This window comes from Arctopsyche grandis, chromosome 12 (assembly GCF_051622035.1).
Source record: "Arctopsyche grandis isolate Sample6627 chromosome 12, ASM5162203v2, whole genome shotgun sequence".
Taxonomy (NCBI): Eukaryota; Metazoa; Arthropoda; class Insecta; order Trichoptera; family Hydropsychidae; genus Arctopsyche; species Arctopsyche grandis.
Window position 1 is genome coordinate 9,751,628 of NC_135366.1, and position 21,210 is coordinate 9,772,837.

General features: G+C 32.5%; 3 protein-coding genes across 10 annotated transcripts in view; 2 read left to right on the forward strand and 1 right to left on the reverse strand.

Moving 5' to 3' along the window:
• The window catches only part of GckIII (Germinal centre kinase III), a 49,728-nt gene extending 45,360 nt beyond the window's left edge, over positions 1 to 4,368 (forward strand). For all 8 annotated transcript variants that reach the window (XM_077443061.1, XM_077443059.1, XM_077443055.1 and 5 more), the window contains 4 exons: positions 177 to 281; positions 366 to 538; positions 620 to 676; positions 3,969 to 4,368. In XM_077443061.1, the coding sequence (XP_077299187.1) occupies positions 177 to 281; positions 366 to 538; positions 620 to 632 (291 nt within the window). In that variant the 3' untranslated portion in view covers positions 633 to 676; positions 3,969 to 4,368. The remainder of the gene's footprint in view (positions 1 to 176; positions 282 to 365; positions 539 to 619; positions 677 to 3,968) is intronic.
• LOC143920259 (integrin beta-PS-like) lies at positions 4,247 to 9,689 on the reverse strand. The gene is made up of 7 exons (XM_077443052.1): positions 9,438 to 9,689; positions 9,104 to 9,260; positions 8,841 to 9,014; positions 8,355 to 8,620; positions 6,206 to 6,725; positions 4,918 to 6,022; positions 4,247 to 4,677 (listed from the first exon to the last, which is right to left on the reverse strand). The coding sequence occupies exons 2-7, from the start codon at positions 9,251 to 9,253 to the stop codon at positions 4,466 to 4,468; spliced, it is 2,427 nt and encodes an 808-aa protein (XP_077299178.1). The 5' UTR covers positions 9,254 to 9,260; positions 9,438 to 9,689; the 3' UTR covers positions 4,247 to 4,465.
• Positions 9,690 to 14,066: 4,377 nt separating this feature from the next.
• LOC143919579 (uncharacterized) lies at positions 14,067 to 20,712 on the forward strand. The gene is made up of 6 exons (XM_077441960.1): positions 14,067 to 14,356; positions 15,212 to 15,523; positions 15,600 to 15,996; positions 16,069 to 16,198; positions 16,279 to 19,445; positions 20,112 to 20,712. The coding sequence occupies exons 1-5, from the start codon at positions 14,138 to 14,140 to the stop codon at positions 16,526 to 16,528; spliced, it is 1,308 nt and encodes a 435-aa protein (XP_077298086.1). The 5' UTR covers positions 14,067 to 14,137; the 3' UTR covers positions 16,529 to 19,445; positions 20,112 to 20,712.
• Positions 20,713 to 21,210: the final 498 nt, after the last annotated feature.

The following is a 21,210-nucleotide window of genomic DNA, read 5'->3' on the forward strand; positions in this document are numbered from 1 at the left end:
GAGTTTTCCAGTTTTCATCTTTTCATTTCACTTTTGAGACAGTTATTGTATCAATGCTTTCTGTACTTGTAGATTGTTATCGTTTATATTGTTGAATTTTCGTCACAATGTGACGATGCTAAATACCATTGTATGATTAATAATTTCTTTATTATAAATAACATTTATCTTTGTAGATTTCACCACTGGATCACAGAGGACCTCCAACGGGTGGAGGGACGGGACCAGAACGACAGCCAAGTCCTTATCTCACACAACTTATTTGTCCATTATTACAAGAGGTATTTCTTTTAACTGAATTTTCAATTTAAAATATAATTTTTATCGGTATTGTCGTATATTGATTATATTGTGTAAATAAATAGCTTCAGAAGAAACATCGAGGAAACACTAGTAATGGTGCAGGAGAAGCAGCCGTCACAGAGTTACGACGTGCTTTTGAAGCTGCCGAAAGAGGCGCTCCACATATCACGCAAACCTTTGTTCACCATCTTTTACAACGGCTGGCAACACCTCATTCGACACACCATTTATTAAGGTTTTGATTTGTTACTTTAATTGCATTTTCTCATAGTACAATTTCAACAGTGTATAATTCAATATTATCTTTATTTTCCAGAGACCTTTCATAAAACTGTGGCAACTAGACTTGTAGATCACGTTTTATAAAGCCATGGTAATGAGTCCCAAAATAATGTGACCATTATAAATTATTAATTAATTTTCGTTATTTGTGACTGTTTTTTATTATATCTCTCAATTTCTTATCAGTAAGATGATTTTGTTTATATAATTGGTTAATAATTTATACATATTATGTACTACAATTTATAGTCATTTTGACAGTCCAGTCTACTCAAATATGTATTGGTATTTCATTTTATTGTTTTCGCTACCGTCTTGTGAGATGTGCATACGTGTGATACATTCATACATTTGTTTGTATACACCGCTTCAATTTAAATTTTCGAAATCCTTCTACAATTACAAAGTGGATGATTATATTCTCATCTATTATGTATGCACTTCATCTTCCTCTACCTCAGCTTAGGTTAGTTATTTTTTGTCATTGGAATTATGTATGTATGTATTTGACTAAAATTTCTTAAATTTTGTTTTTATTTTAAAAATTCTTTGTATGCACACATTTATGATCTGTTCTAATTAATTCTTTTTTATACTTTTAATGCATATTCAGATGATATACTTTTTTAATACATATTCAAAACCATCAACTGGCAAAAAATTATTTAATATTTATAGATTATACCATGCATAGACTGCAATTTTACATGTTAATGTGTACATCTGAATATGGTTGATAAGTTTTTAGGTAGTGTTTACACCTAATTAGACTATTTTACATATGGTATTTTTATGAATTTTTCCTATAACTTATTTTGGATAGTTACATATTTCACATTTTTTTCTGGTCATAATGATAGCCGACACTACAACCATAATAGACATGAGAGTTTATGAATCACTTAAAATATGCATCAATTAATTCAAGCTAACATTTTTTGGAGTTATCAATGTAATGTTCAGTCGCAGTACTTTTTTGGTATACATATGTATTTTATTATCAATTCCAATTTTGTTGAGAGGAAAGTGTATAATTGATAACAATTTGTGTAGTACTTTATTTTTTTTCTTTATCGTACTAATACATATTTAATTTATTTCAATTTGATGAATCAAAAATTTACCAATGAACTTATATAAACTATAAATATATATATTTAATATTTATAAATGCAGTATTTTTACAGGTATGCTACAATATAGTCAATTGACTAATTGAAAATACATGTTATCATACTCTACTGATAAAATAAAGACAATACTTTTTTGGCAGATGTATATTTGTCTGCCTTTGTGATTCCCGAATTTATCAGTTGTTTTTAATATGAAAATATCATATATATTTATTAGATTGCCATTCAGATGTTTAGATTTATTTTTTATTATTGTTAATTTTGTTTCTAGATATCCACTAGTAATTTTTCATTAAAAATAATAAATTATAATGTAATGTTTTTCATTAGTGTTAATTGCAATTTTAAGCACCATAGGAAAGCACATAAAGCTTCGGTGCCATATCATTGCTCTCGCCTAGTTTCAGCAGTATTTTGGTTCGTTCACTGTTTGGGGAAAAATTTAGAATTTTAGTTTTGCTCCATAGTTTTATCATTATTTTGCATAAAATATAGTTTTTCATAATTTGTGAGAACTGAAAATGAAATGCTAAAAATGTTTAGGTAACATAGCATATTTTTTTAACAAGACCATATTTTTTAGATTGTGATCTAAATTTGTAAACATTTATAGAAAAGATAAAATATTCTAATGCTAGTAGATGTTTATGAATATTGATTTTATCAAATAATAAAACGTTTGAGACTAATAAATATTCGCAAATTTTACAATATAGGTGACGCGTAGTCACAGTATGTACGGTAACCATGAGCGCAATTGTGCGTTTATGACCTCGAATTAGTTAAAAGTTTTACTAAATTACAAAGATTTGTGAAATATGATTTTCCATTATTTTCGTGTGTACATAATATATCTGAAATAAGTCATGAATTCATTCATCGAAATCCCTCTGAATTTGTTCTTGCACTACTTATTTTTAAATATTCCTATCTCTAATGCGTGTAAGCCTTCGCATCAAAACACTTAAATAATTTTGTAGTTCGACTTGTGTTGATGTTTCAATTCTTATGAAATTAGCCATTCCTTATAAGTGTAGTTATAATCCTCTTGATAGAATTTCTCACTAAACAAAGTTTGCCAATATATTGCATGAGTTGATAGTGGTTTTGCTATGTAGTTAACTGACTTTGTATATATGTAATTTATATTAATAGTGTTTTATCAATATTATTTTAATTGAAACAGAGAAATTAATAGGGATGTTATTTACTTATATGTATTATACTTATTTTAAGATCAGTGATGTCAACTTGATTTCAACGTAACTTGATTTTGTGATGTAACTTTTTTTCATTTATAATACATACATATACATATTTCTCTATTATTTTATATTTTGAATACTCCAGCTAAGATTTTGTATTACATTCGGCTTAAATTCTGATCATATTGATGGAATTTTTTCTTAATTTCTCTATATTCATGATGTTAAACGTGACAGTAATATAATATGTGAAATTAACACATTTATTATACTTATAAACATTGTGTGCCATTTTTGTTTGTTTATAATACGATATAAGTATTGTATCTTTAATATGTATTTTGTTACATCACAAATACTTGTTACTAGGCATGAAATACAAGTAAAATATAATATTTTTTTCAAATCAGAATATAAATAGTATTTTTTTAATTGTGTGTGTATATGTATATACATATATACATATATAAACAATGTTAGGTAAATATGTCAAATTCCATTCTAAGAAAATTTTGATAATATAGCTGACTCTGAATGCGAATAAGATGCGGCTAAATTATTAGCACGATCCTAAGAAAGATTTTTAAGACTGCTATATAGAGTTTTTGCAGTGTTAATATTTCATTTTATTTTGTAAGTACATAAAAAACAATCGATATTTTTATTTTCCTTAGACCCATATGTATATTTCTTTTCTCTTCAAATCTGTTGCATGAAATAATAATTGAATCCAGGTCACAAAATGAGTTTGAACACAGTCATATTTTACTTTTTTTTATGTTTTATCTTTATATAATGTGTTGAAATAAGTGATGTGTTCTTCCACGTTTGTTATATTTGAGTATACTCTTGTTTTATGTTGCGTTGTAATTATTATTCTCACTTGTGTTATGCTTTTAACGTGTACAAAAATCACTGTGTTGTTAAAACACTGTTATATTTTTTTAAGCAAAAATATATGTGGGAGTATTTTTTTAAAACGCTTGAAACGCCCGCTTTGAAATCTTAAAACACAATATTGAAAATTTATTATTTATTTTTTTAGAATGTGCGCAAGAAATTTATACAACCAGTGCAGGAAATCGATGTCGCATGTAAATTGAAATCAAATATAAATTTTTTACTAATGAATTCACATTATGTTTAAAAAGTTCTTAAAATATTTTATTTGATTATGTTTGGAGTTGCCTTTTAAAAACTATAGTTGATTTTTTTTCAATGTTAATTGGAAATATATCTTGTTGAATTTAATTGTTGATAATATAGCATATGGATAATGTGGTTAAGTATTGCAGATTTGTATGACTTTGAAGGATTATGTTATGATAATGGATCATTTATTTGTAAATTATAATTTTTAATAGTAACTAATGTATGTTTAAATTTAAAAAAGGTTATTATATTCTTTGGTATAGATATCTGGTTATACAGAGCTATACTTACTTAATAAATAAAATGAAAATTAATAGTGTTTTAAATTGACTCCAACAATAAGTAATTTATTTACTGATATATTATTTTATTTTATACTTTAACAATAATTTAAGATTGCGTATTTCTGAAAGTTGGATTGTTAAATGTCGACGTCGATGGCTTGTATAGTGGATTGTCTCCTCTGTCGAATTTTGCCATTTTCATTTCTTTTTCAAAATTTACATATTCTCGTCTGTCGTGCATTGTCGTACAAACTTTCCATATTATCAACATGACCAATCCAGCAAAAACTGTTCCTCCAACTACCCCACATATTACAGCTGAAAATGTATAAGAAAAAACACTATAATTTCATGTATATTTCATACTTGTTAATAGATAGATAATCTATTATTAAGTTCAATGAAATTTACTTAATTTTTGGTCCTACTTGGTTAATTCTGAGATTTTATTGAACAAAACTTCTACTTAAACTAGTGTAACTACCAAATAGAATTGATAAAAATGCATATATAACATGTTCAAATATTGTAAAGGTAAAAAATAAGTTAAAAACTTACCAAAAATATCCACTTCCTTAGCGCAGTCCTTCGTTTTCTGTCCTGTAACTTTTAGTGAAATATTATCATCTTCATATTTATATTTAAAAAGAATAGTACAACCTCCGTCATCAGGCACTGTGCAAATCTTTTCATCATTGACCTCGTTTTTGTCATCATCAGGATCAATAATGCTTTCAACAACTTCAGTCTGGAATTCGGTGCACTTGATCTTACAATCGTTGTTATCGTACTTTCCGGTATTGTGAACTTGGCATTCGACACAGTGCCGCAGTTCATCGCATTTATTCTCCGAACAGGAAGGACACTCCTCACAATACCTTCCCGAGTATCTGAAATTGTCTAGCATTTGACACTGACACACGCCACAAGCACATGTGCCATGATTGGAACACACGTCGGTAGAATCTGGTGCAATACACGTTGCATTATTTTCTCTACACTCACACGATATACCGCTCCATCCTGATTGGCAGACGCAATTACCACAATCGCATCTACCCTTTTCAGGACCGGAACAGAGAAGACCTCCATTTCGCTTACACGAAAAGTTATCACATTCGCAGTATGTTCCATAAATTACTTCTTCTACCGATGTTCTTTTGAAGCAATCGCATTTTCCACACTTGCAGAACCCAAAAGAAGAGCAATCTTCGGTAGTTACATTGTCAGGTCGGCAGCTGCTAGTGTTCGTTGACATTGTTTTGGCATCGTCACCGTCACATTCGCAATATCTTCCATATCGTCCAGACGCACAGCTGCATACTCCACACTCTAAATTGCCATTGTGGTTGCAATTTTGAGAGTTGGATTCGAATCCCTGATGTCCTTTCTGTTCGCATGGACATTCACACAAGAGTTCTAGTTCTATTGTCAAGCTTTCACTAAGTGCTCCCGGTTTTATTTGAATGACTTTGTTCCATTGCTGTCTGTCGTTTGAACAATCCAGAGCTTTTATCACAGCGTTGAATTCGATTAATGGTCTACCTCGCAATCCTCCACATTCATTTGTGTTATGTACCGTTTTACCAACGCATTTAGTGTAATATTGAATTTCAACAGATCCACTTGAATTGTCACTCAATACAACGGAATCGACTAGTTTCTGAAAATACCACTGAATTAAAAAAAAGTATCTTAAATAATACTACATTATAACAAATGAAAACGTAAAATAATAAAAACATCCTAGAATAATTAAATGTACTGAAAAAAATTCCATTTTCAATATTTTTTTTTGATTCCATTTTCAATATTTTAAAATGGTCATTCGCATGAGTATCCTTACCTCATATTCAGATTTCACTAGATCAACAATATTAGAGGAATCCTTTGATAAAACTCCAAACGCCGCTCCGTGTATGCTGTCTTTCAATGTTTTGTATATCTCTTGTTGGCCTTTGGTGACGGCGAATATGATGTTTATATTGTGTTCCTGTGCCTGTTTGTCCAATTGTGACACTGAAGGATAATCTGTTTCCAATGTGTGAGTGTAGAGACCATATTTATCCAAATGGCATTCTTCATCATTTGGCACCACGATCCCAGCTAGTTTCCCATCTCCAGCTATGTGAGAAGTAGCATCTGTGGAAAATACCAGAAGCTTCCTTGCCTTGTCGCGCCATCCTATCTCCTTAGTGCACACAATAGCTTGCATTAAACCGTCGAAACCCCCTTCAGGGAAATCCATGTTGCCTGATACTGAGGTTTCTTTTACTTTTGCCGAAAAAGATGCGGTGTCTGCCGTCAGAGGCATATGATTTTTGAAACCGTACGATCTAACACAGTTCAGGCACGGACTTTGCAATCTTAAAATTAGCAATGCAACATGTTATATATTTTTAATCAATGTATTTCATCAGTAATGGTGCATTGTAAGAAAGGAGTATCGTGTAAGTGTTACAAGTTGGGTTGGAAATTGTTTAGTATACTAGTGCTGTCATCCAATGGGTTTCGGGAGTTTCCGGAAAGACTTTGTTGAAAATTAAAAATTTTCTGATGTTAAATGTGTTTTCAAATCATAACGGACTTGGTGGCCATATATGTACACATACATTTGTCATTAAGATTAATTGGATCCAATGAGAAAGCCATCGAACATAATCCATAAAAAAAATCGAGTCATCCAGGGATGTTTAGATCATCATATATATAATATCGCTATTTTATGTGTCTGTGGGTAAACGGACTACTAGTCATATGTGAACCAGTCACAGGACAACCGGTCGCTCTGGATCGGTCACATGTGATCACCCGTCACACTAAAACTGGTCACGAGAAAACTGGTTGACCGATTTTAGGGTGTGACCAGTATTCTCGTGACCAGTTTTATTGTGACGGGTGATCACGTGTGACCGATCTAGAGCGACCAGTTGTCCTGTGACCGGTTCACATTTGACTAGTAATCACCGAACCGTGTCTGTGTATCTGCGATGACTCTCGCCATACTATAATAGTCGTTTCGATTCGACATACATATGTACGTGTACGTCACAACTAAACCACTGCCAACAAAATGTACCAATATAATTACGAAAGAAAAAAACTTCTATATATACTGTTTGCTGCCGATATTTCCTCTAGGCAAATTAGTGTCTGAGCATTTAGCGCCATCTAGGTGTTTTATATTGTTTATGTGTAGGTAGGTAGGTAGTTTATACCGTTTTTTTCTTATTAAACAAATAAATATAAATATTAAATTAAATACGTTTAAAAGGTATTTGAAAAAAATTCGACCGCGTGCGGATCGAACACAGGACCGATACATTTCTTTTAATTTTTTATTATTTAATAAATTAATATGCCATCACCCATGCGATGATATTTCATCGGGTACAACACTAGTATATCTTATAATACGATGCGGTGCAAACGATCGACAAGCGCCAGACAGACTGAACCACAGATTAACGACACGTATACCTTATGCGTGCGCACTGCTCGCACTTACACTAAGCGAAATCTATCCGAAGTCCCGACATACCTACCCTGTATACGTTCTGTGCTTTTGATACTTTAGTTCCGAATTTTGCCTTATTAAATTATTAAAAACTCGCCAAAAAGATCCAACTCAATTTTAATAATTACCATTTTAATAATTGCATCTGTGCCCATCGAAAGGTTACTCGTCATCTGATGTGCAATCTATCATTCGTGAAGTCGAGAATTGCGTTTAAAGCAGCCATCCAGTTAATCTGTGGTTCAGTCTGTCTGGCGCTTGTCGATCGTTTGCACCAAACCCATGTACAATGTATGAACAGAAAAAGTGTTGAAATAACACCTAAGAGGATGAAGATGGAATCAAAAAACGCTACACGTATGGATATTGAATCGGTGGTTAGAGATTGCTTGGACTACAGGAGATGAAGGCAGAACTTGATAAGGAGAAGTCGTCATCAAATGATCGATGGTGAAATTCTCACAATGATAATACTTACTTGTGCGGTATTGTGTTGACGAAAGGCATTTCTGGCTTGTCGACGAAGCTGCCAAAACCCATTCTGACGTTGTTCGTGATGTTCTTAAGAACACTGGCCAATTTGTTGCCAAGAACAGAAAGCTTATCGCGATCGTCTTTCATTGACGCTGACAAATCCATCAAATAGTACAAATCTATCGGATAGTCTTTAGCTTGTTGGAACATCACCGGAATTGATATTTCTTGGCCTTGTCTCAACGACACCTTCAAACGCTGTGGTCTAATCTGTGAAAAAAGTTAAATTTAAAGTTGTGATGCGACTATGGTTGCAAAACGGAAACCTAACACAATTCAGTTTACCTTTGCATATAAGCGGTCTAATTTGTAACCACAAGAGGAAACAATGAATTTTGCTTATCGCCAACAAATTTGTTATTCTTAGCAAGCAATCATAATACTTACCTATGTAATACGCATTGAGCATGTAAAATTATATGTCACTTACTTGAACAGCATCAGTAGTTGTAGTTCCTGCCGTCATAGCTTTGTCTTCAAGGATATCCATTTTCATTTTCATATTCACCACATGCTCCTGTGGACACCAATTGTCATCCTTAAACAACAGATTTGCGCATCTCGGCATGTTCGGTTCGTTAGACGTTGACATTTTCAGATCAATCTAATATAACAATAACATAAAAGTATACAATTTATCAAGACGAATTGCCTTGAAATGTTCAGATATAAATTAAATTAAGAGAATTTTACCGGAACGGCACACCAAGCACATCCTGGCGTACGAATACAGGACGAACAAGTTTCTTTGAGAGAACATTCGGCATTTGAATCGGCTAAAATGGGCGTTGTCAAACACCATACCATCAACGCAACCATTGAAATATTTTTAATACAATGCATTGTTATCCTGTATAAAATTAAATATAATTTATATTCATTATAGCGACGTGCACCTTTCACGTGAGTCAGAACTTCTACGAGTGTTCTCTTTCATTTGAAAATTTGCCATCGATCTATCTTTGATCAATAATTACGACGTAAAAATCATCAATTAATAATGTAATATGTTGTATTCAGTACTTGCCTTATATAGTGAATTAGACGATGAAAGAATATTTCTTCAATTGCTAACGAATAGTTTCCTCAGTGTAAAGTTGAAGATTCACCGCAAACCATTTTATTAAAATTTATACAATTTTATGTTTTATTAACACAAAACACAGTCATTAACGACGAAGTATATATAAAATGTGACAATCACCACTGAATATCCTGGACACTGAAAGTTTATCGCGTATGGTCAGTATGGTCGGTCACTCAGTTATCGAAAGGAAGTGGTTAGTCATAAGAATTCACAGTATCTCAAACATTACACTCGCATTATAAATATATTATATACATTTATATATTGTTTGTATTATAAATGTGACGGTTTAATCAAATGGAATCTAATTATAATGTACAAATTTATGTAAAGGTCGGCAATATAATATCATTTGAACTGCGAGTGTGAACATAATTTTGATTACAATACAACCGTTGACTTCGTTTTATTGTAATTAAAAATATGTTCACGAGTATTTATTTCATAAGCTTACCTTTAAATTGTACCAAAATTTCATTAAATTAGGTATGTATGCAAAAAAATATGCATTATTATAGGATTCTTTTGCAAAACTACATAGCATATATACAGGCCCGGCCCGAGGGTATATTTTATTTTTATTTAATTTATACCAGGAAGGCCTAACAGGTAAACCCAATGCGCCTTCCTGGCCAAAGACATATAAACATATATGTACACCAAATACATATAAACATATATGTACACCATCCATATATACACAAATACTTACACGCATACACAAATACACATACATACATAAATATATATATAAATACACATATATACACATATATACACATACATATATATATATATATATATATATATATATATATATATATATATATATACATATATATATACATATATATATATATATATATATACATATACATATACATATACACATACATACATACACATACATACACATACAAATACATACACATACAAATACATACACATACAAATACATACATACAAATACATACATCCATATACATACATCCATATATATACATCCATATACATACATCCATATACATACATCCATATACATACATCCATATACATACATCCATATACATACATCCATATACATACATCCATATACATACATCCATATACATACATCCATATACATACATCCATATACATACATCCATATACATACACACATTATACATGCATATACATATAAACACATAAATACACATAAATTACTCATATATGGCGTCCATGGGCAGATTTGTTTTCAGACCCCCCCCCCCCCACCTTAATTTTTTTAAATAATATATTTTATAAAAAGTTAAATTAAATTAAATTTACAAATTTTTATTCAAAATAGTCACGTTTTATGTTCATTATTCATAAAAGTGAATAAAATAAAATTTGTAAAAGTGGAACATATGTACATATGTATATATTGTTGCGTAGGGGTGGGTGGAGGATCCAAGTAAAAGGCCAACAGTCGTTTCACAGCATTTATTGATGATTCAGGAGATACACGCAGTGTCACTGCTAAGTCCAGAATGAATTATATCGCCTACGTACCGCCTTATAAAGGGTAGATCTCTCAGGACGCCTAATCTGTTTATCTGTTGTATAGTCACGTATTCGGATATGTATCTACAAGAGATTGGGTCTTCCCGTATCGATTCTGAGAAATAACTAATAACGGTCATTGTTTAGCCTAAATGCACTTAGAGTCCAGATATAATCTTTGGAAGTAAGTGCATGCATTTAGTTAACCGATAACAGATATCCGTTGGTCTAAGTACAATTCGCTCAATCCGCGGCGTACGTAACAATATGTTAGAAAATATGTGCATAAAATTAAATTTAGAAACTATCTTTCATTCCATTTTATTTTGATTTTTAAACTTTTACAATATATGTAGTATAATATAATATTTAAGTAGTAATATAAACATATAACAATAAAATATTTCAAATAAAAGTTTTTCTGGCTTTTGCTGATACGTTAACGAGAAAAGGTCTCGTTCAGCGAATATCGTGAACAAACAGGGCCGCCGAGAGGAATCTCGGGCCCTGGGAAAAATAATTTCAGCCCCTATGACAAAAAAATATCTTATGGATATATTTTTAATATGCGAAAAATCTAACAGAACTATTAGAAAAATACGTATAATATGTAGTTTGTTACTTTTTAAAATAATTGAATAAGTAAGTATGATATAACAAGTACGATTTCATATGGACCCAAAGAATGCGTGGATTGAAAAATAATAAACATTTAGCATAATATAAAATATAAATATAAGTCAGTTAGACGTCTCAATATGGGCCCCTCAAAAAATCCGAGCCTTGGAAATTTACCCCAGCTCCCCCCCCACCCTCGCGTTGGCCTTGTGAACATATTATGTACATATGTACGATATGAATCGTTTGAAATCAATATTTTTATCAAAGTTAGAAAATTTACTTTAAAATTACTTACTCGCGGAAAAACAATTTGAGAGACATATGTATACATGAATGACGAAAACGTTATTGAAGGAAATTCAGAAATTGTTTATTTATTTTTTTTATATTAAATATATTGTTTATATACGTACATTGAATATTGAATATTGTTTATATACGTACATATGTACATATATTTAGTTAGAAACAATGCTATTTTATAAAATTCTGTGAGTATACATATGTATATAAGGATCAAAGGCCAAAACTAGCTCAAAAACTTTTGTGAAAAAAAAAGTCTATACGTTAAAGAGGTTGAAGGAGCAAATTAAAAACCAAAAAACGATACATAATTTGTAAGGTGAGAGAGAATCTTTTCAAAATTAAAACTAATCAGGAATTATTTGCGATATACAATGAGTGAAGAAAAATTGAATGGTTTGGCAATTTATCGGTTGAAAATAATATTGCTCAATCCCTTAACATTGATGTCCTCCGGCAGGATTTTGCTAAAATGAAAGCCAGACGAAAACATTTTGGCAAAGGATAAATAAATGTACGATTTTGGTAAAATTTAATTACTATCATTTTTAAGTTTTTTTGAAAAGGCGCCAAAAATTTAACCGCACATACAAAAAAAAATATGAAGCACCGGCCCTGTATGTACATATATACATACATATATTGTTTATATACATTTTATTCATATTTCAAGCAAAGAGCGAGTATAAATTGGTCTCTAATGTTTTCTAATGTTTTCTAAGTTTTCCCTGTTCTATGATATTTATTCGGTAACAAAAAACACGAAGCGGACTCCAAAATTTTTCTACTATCCGACTGCGACTTGTTAAGTAATTTTTTTCCATGAGTAATATATTGATTTCCAGGTATCGTAATTTCATCACCCGTGCGACAAATGAGCTCATTTTCGAATATCTCTGACGTATTAATACAGAGTGGTGCATATATGTACATATAATAAGCGTTAAATGGATTATTACGCACATTGCGATCGCGCAAACGACAATTTTTGTCTGAGGGGCTACCCACCCGAGCCCCTCTCCAATAACGCCCCTGTAGGTTACGCAATCGATGCACAATCTTGACCAGAAATGTGTAACAAATATTTTTGAAATTGAAATATTTTTGAAATTTTGAAAAAGAGTTAAAAATCACTCGATTTTTAACGACTCTGAATCCGGCCGAAAAGCCGGTAATTGGATTATTAGTCACATTCTTCTTCATGTGCCATGTCCTCCAAAAACGTCGGCAACTAGATGTCCCATTCTTATTTTGTCCATTGCTGCTCGGAATAGTGCTCGGGTGCTGAGGCCGTACCACTGCCGAAGATTCTTTAGCCATGATGTTTTCCGCCTGCCCCGACTGCGTTGGCCTACGATTTTCCCCTGGATTATAAGGCGCAGGAGATCGTATTTTTCGTTCCGCATCACATGTCCGAAGTACTTCAATTTACGCCTTTTCACACTTTGAGCACTTCGACATGTTTTCCCATCAGGGCAAGCACCTCGGCATTGGTACGACGCGCCATTCATGAGATTCTCAGCATCCTTCTGTATGTCCACATCTCAAATGCCTCTAGTTTCTTACATGTGGCATCCATCAGGGTCCATGCTTCTGTTCCATACAGAAGGATGCTGAAAACGTAGCATCGTAGAAGTCTCAGTCGGAGTGCTATACTGAGATCACGTGTGGTTAGGACTTTTTTCAATTTCAAGAATGTAGCTATATTTCACATTGCGATCGCCCTAAAGACAATTTTTGCCATTAAAATCGCGAATACGGAATATTCGGCACTCGAGTTCTCGTTAGCATGATAGTTATCGTTAGTATGATGGACTTTTCTGCTGCCAGATGTTCCGTTATAGATAGTGACTTTTGGGCGAGCGCTTTGTGACCAATAATCACTGAACCCAAAAAACCACCACTCTACGACTCCGACTCCAACTCTACAGGCCTGAGAATATGACATTTTGAATTTAGAAAATTTTGTGTGTGGGATCCAACCGGCTCATTCCAATTTCAAGCTGAGGTTCATTCTATGCATAATGCGACTATTTTTGGAATCTGTATTCGCTTATTATGTAAAAAATATGTAAAAAAAAGAAGAGTGAGAAATGTTGTGTATGGCCGTATATTGCGGTGCTAGGTCACGTGTCAACGAATGTTGTGTTGTGTTGTGGGGTGCGTGCGAGGTGTCGGTGTCGGTAACGATGTTCGGAGGCGGTGGAGAGCGAGTGGTGGTGCGATGGTCAGGATTGGCAGCCGCGCTCTCCAGGTGTGTGCGCAGACTCTCCGGTGGTCCTCCCGACGCCCCCCTGGAATGCTCTCCGCTGGCTCCAGACGTCACCATCTCGGCAGCCGGTCGTCAGTTGCGCGCCCACAAATTCGTCCTCGCCGCCTGCAGTCCACTCTTCGCCTCCATCTTCCAGGTTCAATTTCTATTCTAAATTCTAAATTAAAACTAGTGCTAACCTTTATTCGCAACAACAGCTGCTCTTACTCTTTCTCTTACATGCGTATTGCATTATGTTGTGCAATAAGTAATACTAACGCTCGCTTTAGTACATAGTCGATTGTGATTTTTTCATACGAAGGGCTATCGCAAAAATATCCTGATTGATTGGTCTAGCGCAGTGCTTCCCAATTACTTTCATGTCACTACCCCCTAAATCTGAAAGAATTAATTCCCGGCACCTAAAAATTTTTTTTTTCTAGTTAAAAGGTTTATTTGGGAGTAATTATTACAATTATAATACACATATTTATAGTCAGCACAAAATTATAGGAACTTGCTTAAAAACTTTTTTTTTTAAATAAAAACTATACACATGAAACAATTTAATACGATAGATGAGGTCGCATGTTTTTACATAACAAATCGGGTTTAATGTCAGAAATGCTAACTCGCAAAGTATCTTCTAAAGTCTCCATGGAAAGGCATGACCTTTGCTTGTTTTTTAATATAAGTAATGACGAAAATGCTGTTTCGCATAGGTACGTAGTCGCGAAAGGAATAAGAGTTACATCATTCAAACACGAAAATATCTCCATGCATCTTTGACTAATACCTTTTGACCACAAAGAAAGCTTTTGTTGGAAAGTTTTCATATAATGTGACTTAATGTGACAGACTTAAATGTATACATTCCATAAATATGTAATGTGGAAAAATATTCATAATCTATAAGATCTTCTTTTAGTTTATCATAGGGTCCGGAATTATATTATATTATAGAATAAGGAAAAATAAAATATAGTGTTTGATAACTTTTCTATTCTTACAGGAGAATCCATTTGAAAATCCTATAATTGTGTTGCAAGATGTGAGTTTCACTGCATTGAGTGCCATTATTTCATATATGTACAATGGAGAGGTGAGCGTTACTGAAGAATATCTCCCGATTTTGGTGAAAACAGCTGAATGTCTACAAATACGAGGTCTATCAATGGCGGACAATGTCGACGATGAAATTGAAAGTGAAAGTATGCATTGTGATAAACTTGAAAGTACCATAGAAACCATAATTATTAAACAAGAGGTTGTATCTGATGATGAAAATTGCTGCATCGGGAATGTCGATGTAATATTGGATGAGGTAAATATAAAATTTTTAGCTCGATACGATAATTTCTATCTGAATAAATTAAATATTTATTTTTCATCACATATAGGTTGTTCCGAAAACAGAACTCGTTGATGGTAATATTCAAGATGAAAATAATTGTAATAATTCCAATGAAGGTAACTCAAAGTTAGTGACCAAAGATGTTGTGATGAAAAAGAAACGTACAAACGGTAAAATTAAAAGGATTTCCAAAACAAAGCGCAATAAAGTTAGAGATGAATGTATAGATAAGTCAACTGCATTGAAGTCTAAGAATTTTCCAAAGATTGATAAAGAAAATGAGAATTTGTCTACTGTTGAAAATGAAAATGTAGACCATGAACACAAAGAGAATGTTTTGTCTAATTTTGAAAACGAAATTGAGTCAGTATTACAAAGTACAGCTTTAACCAGTGCTCTTATAAACAATTTTGATACAGAAGATACTTGTTGTTTAAATTCAGGTATTATAGCTGATGTTGTCTTTCATCTATTTGAGTCTGATGTGCGTAATACTTCATTTAACTTATTTTTAGGTATAAATAAAGACATAAACCTAAATGAAAATGATATGCGGCCCAACTTCCCATGTCCATTTTGTAACCGAATATACTTCAGTTGGGGATATCGCAGACGACATGTTAAAGCAAGACATGAACCTAACTCGTATGTATTCTATTGCAATATTTTATGATGTATTTTTAAATATTTTTTTTGATTTAACATGGTTATAAAATGAATTTCAGACTGTCGTGCAAATGGTGTTTGATCGCCTTAGATTCAGAGACTGCCTGGTTTGAACACGTCGTTAACAATCATGGAATATCTTATTCGCAAGCTAGAGATTCGCTTATTATCATGGTAGAGGCGCACACTGTTTTGTCATGTTCATCGCCACCTAGTCCTGTCACTATGCTACATCATTTACAACTCGATAATATCTCAATCGATTGCACGCAGAATTATGGTTGTGATCAGAATGAATTGGGAACTTAAGTGTGAAAAAATTTATATCAATTCGTTATTATGTATCCATTTAAGGGTTCGGTGATTATTCTGCAAAACGGCACTATAATCTCGATCACGGAACATCTGGCACCCAAAAACTCCATCAATCGAGCGAAATATTGTACTAACGAGAACTCGAGTGAGTGATGTTCCGAGATCGAGATTTCAGTGACTTGCGCGAGGTCGCTTTTTGCGGAATAATCCGTTTACCATTCATTTCAGTATTACTTATCATTCCATAGCAAGATGGCAATTTATCAGAAAATAATACTATTTTTGTATGTAGGTCTAACATTTTGGAATTTGTATTAAAATAATATTTTGATGTACTGTAAGGGGTCCAAGAAAAAAGAATTTGAATATTGAGAATGAATTTAAAAATATTTTTGAAGATGCTAATTTTAACTGATTGATAATATATTACAAGGTGAGAAGTCAATTTTATGAAATTAATTTTGGTCAATACCAAAAAATTATTGATACGAAAATGTGCCAATTTTAGATGTGAACTTTGTATTTTTATATCGAAATTTTCTTGCAAATGTGTCATATTTTTTTATCTCATTATTAAGTAATTGTTGTGATTTTGTGATATTTTAGGTAATAAGTAAACATTTGAGCTTCGATTGAAACTATTTTTGTAACAGAAACAGTATTGTCTATTTTCTTAAACAATTTTCTATGGCTGTCAATTAAGTTCGATAAAATTGTAGCGTGGACATGTAGAGGGGTTTCCGAGATGGGATTGAAAGACGCAGCAGTTGTGGTAGAGGTAGTTTATTGTTCTTGATCCGTCGGCCTGCCAGCTCTGAATAAAGCATGGATCAAAAACGCCCATAATATTTATACCCATCGGGTACTCAGAGAGGTCATTGGTCAATGGATCGCGGGACCTTATTGGCTTATTGTATACAGCTTGTTCAGACATCAAGGCCTTTTTGGCGCGAACGCAAGATGAGGTGATGAGGTGGTACACCAGCGGTTGACGAGCGCCAATCACCTAATTTTTATTCTACAATATCATTGCAAAAATCTATAATAATATATACATATTTTCTGATGTGTACGTAATATAAGAAATTGTCATATTTTTATGAGAGAGATTGATTGATTTTCCGACTTATGGAATGCTCAAATAAAATGAGAATATATTTTAGATATTGGTATGTGAAATAATCTCGTATTTTTATATAATGGTCCTGCACACGGTGAGACATGTATTGGATGCATGTCGCATATTTTCTTATGCGACATAAATCTTAATTAACATTATATGCGAACATTATTGATAAATGGTACAACTGAGTTGTGTCACCACTTGTATCGGTATATGTATCGTTACAGATCTCAACATAAGTGGGACCTTTCAGAGAATGTGATGTGTTGAATATGTATTTATAACTTTTAAATAATCTAAAATGTCAACCAAATCTTACACATTGCAATATATATTAAACTATTGCATATGTAATTCAAACTTATTTTGTTTCATACTTGGAAAAAATAATACGAACCTTTCATACTTTGTATAATTAGAATTTCTTTTATTTCCTTTTAAAAGCTTAATAATATCATTCTTATGTATGTATCTACATTTTTCCCTTTGAATTTGTAATGTTAATACTATGAATTTTATTATTTAAAATCTGGAAAAAGCTTGATTTTACATTTCAAGTATATCAATAATAATTAGTCGTTTGTTTGTGATACTATGTGTATGTTTTGTAATGTTTTTTTGTGGAGTGATTGAATTTTTTTTACAAATAAATAAGATTTGAAAATAAGTTAGCAATATACATAGTATTTTATATATTTATGTATGTACATTTGACTTATTGCTAGTAATACAGGTATTCCTCGACTTATGATGGAGATACGTTCCTGAACCTCGGTCTTAAGTCGAATCCATGCAAAAAATACTTTAAAATTATATTTATTTTATTTTTTATTAACACAATAATCCAAATAAATCGATATTTTAATTTAAAAAAATTTAACATCCTCTTCATCCGTACTTATTACATAAAATACAATCAGTCATCTTTAATTTCAGGTAAAGTAGTGCTAATTTTTTTTTAAATATGTAACTAATTTTGAATGAACCGTATCCTGTTTATTTTCTCTATATTTTTTTTGGTACCATGCAAGATTTTCTTGAATCCGGCGGTTCACATTTAAAAATCTTTCATCGTCTGGGTCCATTTCTTCAAATTTTTGTATTCCTTGATTAATCAATTGAAAGCAGCAGCCATTTCTTTCAACACGAATTTTTGCGATGGTTCCGCAGATACATTTGATTAATTTTCGTCAATTTGCTTTTCCGCAAACATTTGAGTTTCAAGATCTTTCACATTATGATAATTGGCCCTACTTTTGAATCTTTGAATGTGAAACATCCATTACTAGTCAGAGAAATTTTATAATAAAATTTCTCTGTTGCTATCATTAAAAGTTTGGTCGCAATTCTCGGATTGCTTTGATTTTAAATCTTCAAATATGCTCGACGTTTTTGTTTTTATGTTTATGGGGCGCATCGGTATTCGTTTCTCAATCGAAACGTTTAGTTACTTTGGATTAGATACTTTTAGAATTCGTTATTTTTAGGTAAAAATGTCATTGGTAACACTTGACAAATGACATTTCCACATATCATTGGTAGCCCTGTCTTTCACCTGACTAAGTGTAGACGTTTGAAATGGAGTTTCGATTGTGTTTATGTTCAGAGGCTTTCTTATGTATTTGGGACCTTTAGATACGTTGCATGAACGTATCTGGAATTGTCAACTGCAGGTTAGAGATTCTTTTTTTACATTTCATGTTATATGCATGTATGTATGTACATATGTGAATAGATTAATATAAATCCTATATTTGGTACTTTTTTTGTATATATGGGATTTATTATGTAGGAATCTCGTCGTCGTCATCGTCATCGAAACCTTCGAGAATATTCCGCAACAACAAAATACATCGAGCGGAACAGCATCAAGCATTCCAGAAAATACTACGCCTCGACGAAAGCAAATTCCTCTCGTACGCATCAATAACCACTTCCATCAAGCGTTCCAGAAAATTCTACGCCTCGACAACAGTGCATTCCTTTCTTACGCATCAACAAACCACCACCATCGGTCAGGCGATTCCAGAAACACTATAAAAGGAGGTACAACCCAAACAACGCCAGTCGACCCACAGCAGCAAGCGTCGACACACAACAGCAGACCAGTCAACATACAGCTCCTGACCAGCCACCACTACACTACGCGGACTTGGAAGATCAACCAGCCGGACGAGCCAGCAACACACTGCCGTATCCAGAGACCTTCCGAACATAGCCGAACAACGAGCCAGCAACACACTGCCGCATCCAGAGACCTTCTGAACATAGCTGAATGCCGAGCCAGCGACACTCTACCATATCCAGAGACCGCTGAACGACATACTTTTGCCCACAAATACCATACCTTTGTACAACCATAGGCAAACAATAAAACTTTATAAAACTAGCACAACAGTGTTTCGTTAGGCCGGGATACGGTCAACACATTGTACCCCGCCTACAATTATATAGATATAAAATTATTATACATCATGTACCACTCTATTTCATCTATGGAGAATTTAAAATATTGAAAAAATGTTAAACTTTTAACTTTTAAAAATATTATTAAATACTATCAAACATGATGGTTATATGTTAACATTTTGAACTATTATTATTTTGTATATTATTGAGTTATTGATGTTTTGTAGATGGAAAAAAATACCCTTTTCGAAGACTTCGATTGACACAAAATGCCAACACTAAAGTGGAGCAATGTATTACTGAAGACGTAAAGCTTTGAAAACTGTAGTAATCCTGAGTCTCCTTTTAATTCAGTTCATGATGAATATGTTGATAATAACTTCATTGATGCCTATATGAAAAGTGATTTAGATAGTTTTGAAAGCAAACCTAATTTGTCAGAATTGATAATAGACTCAAAATTAATGATATACTTCCTTTAAAATAGGTAATTTTATAGTGTTTTCCATGTTTTAACCTGCTTAGAAATGATGTAAAATGTGTATATTGTATTATATTAACATTTTTATTTATTTTAAGGAAAATATTATAATCCCTTATATTACGGAAGAGCATCACAATTTGGAAAATAAAATTTATCAGTGTGATATTTCTTCTAAATTAGTTGCAAATAGTAATGAAAGGCATTTAAATCATTCATTTGAATGCGACTATTGTGGAAAAGTATACAGTCACAAAACATATTTCACGATTCATGTAGCATCACATGTACAAATCAAAATGCCATATAAATGTGAAATTTGTTCGAAATCTTTTCTATATAAAAGCAAACTGAATAGACATTTGCCGAATCACAATAAAAACAAACCTTTCAAGTGCGATATTTGTTCGAGGGAATTTAAAACGAAAAGTAACATGCAGGTGCATGAAAAAACCCACATTGTACATAAGTAGGGAACGACCTTTTGAATGTACAATTTGTCATAGTAATTTTACTCACATCTACCTTAACAAAATATATGAAAATACACACTGGTGAAAAACCATATAAATGTGACATTTGCTAAAAAGCTTTCATTCGCCGATACGTGTCTCTTCAATTTACACATGAAGAATCATCCTGGTGAAAAGTCGTTTGCATGTC

What these genes read in the sequence shown, in the direction of transcription:
- LOC143920259 (XM_077443052.1), bottom strand. Translation starts at nt 9,253, where the DNA reads ATGCATTGTATTAAAAATATTTCAATGGTTGCGTTGATGGTATGGTGT. An exon ending in GTGCTTGGTGTGCCGTTCCG is followed by an intron (nt 9,015 to 9,103) that starts GTAAAATTCTCT and finishes TTGTTATATTAG; the next exon opens with ATTGATCTGAAAATGTCAAC. An exon ending in TAAGGAAGTGGATATTTTTG is followed by an intron (nt 4,678 to 4,917) that starts GTAAGTTTTTAA and finishes ATACATTTTCAG; the next exon opens with CTGTAATATGTGGGGTAGTT.
- LOC143919579 (XM_077441960.1), top strand. Translation starts at nt 14,138, where the DNA reads ATGTTCGGAGGCGGTGGAGAGCGAGTGGTGGTGCGATGGTCAGGATTG. An exon ending in TCTTCGCCTCCATCTTCCAG is followed by an intron (nt 14,357 to 15,211) that starts GTTCAATTTCTA and finishes CTATTCTTACAG; the next exon opens with GAGAATCCATTTGAAAATCC. An exon ending in TACTTGTTGTTTAAATTCAG is followed by an intron (nt 15,997 to 16,068) that starts GTATTATAGCTG and finishes ACTTATTTTTAG; the next exon opens with GTATAAATAAAGACATAAAC.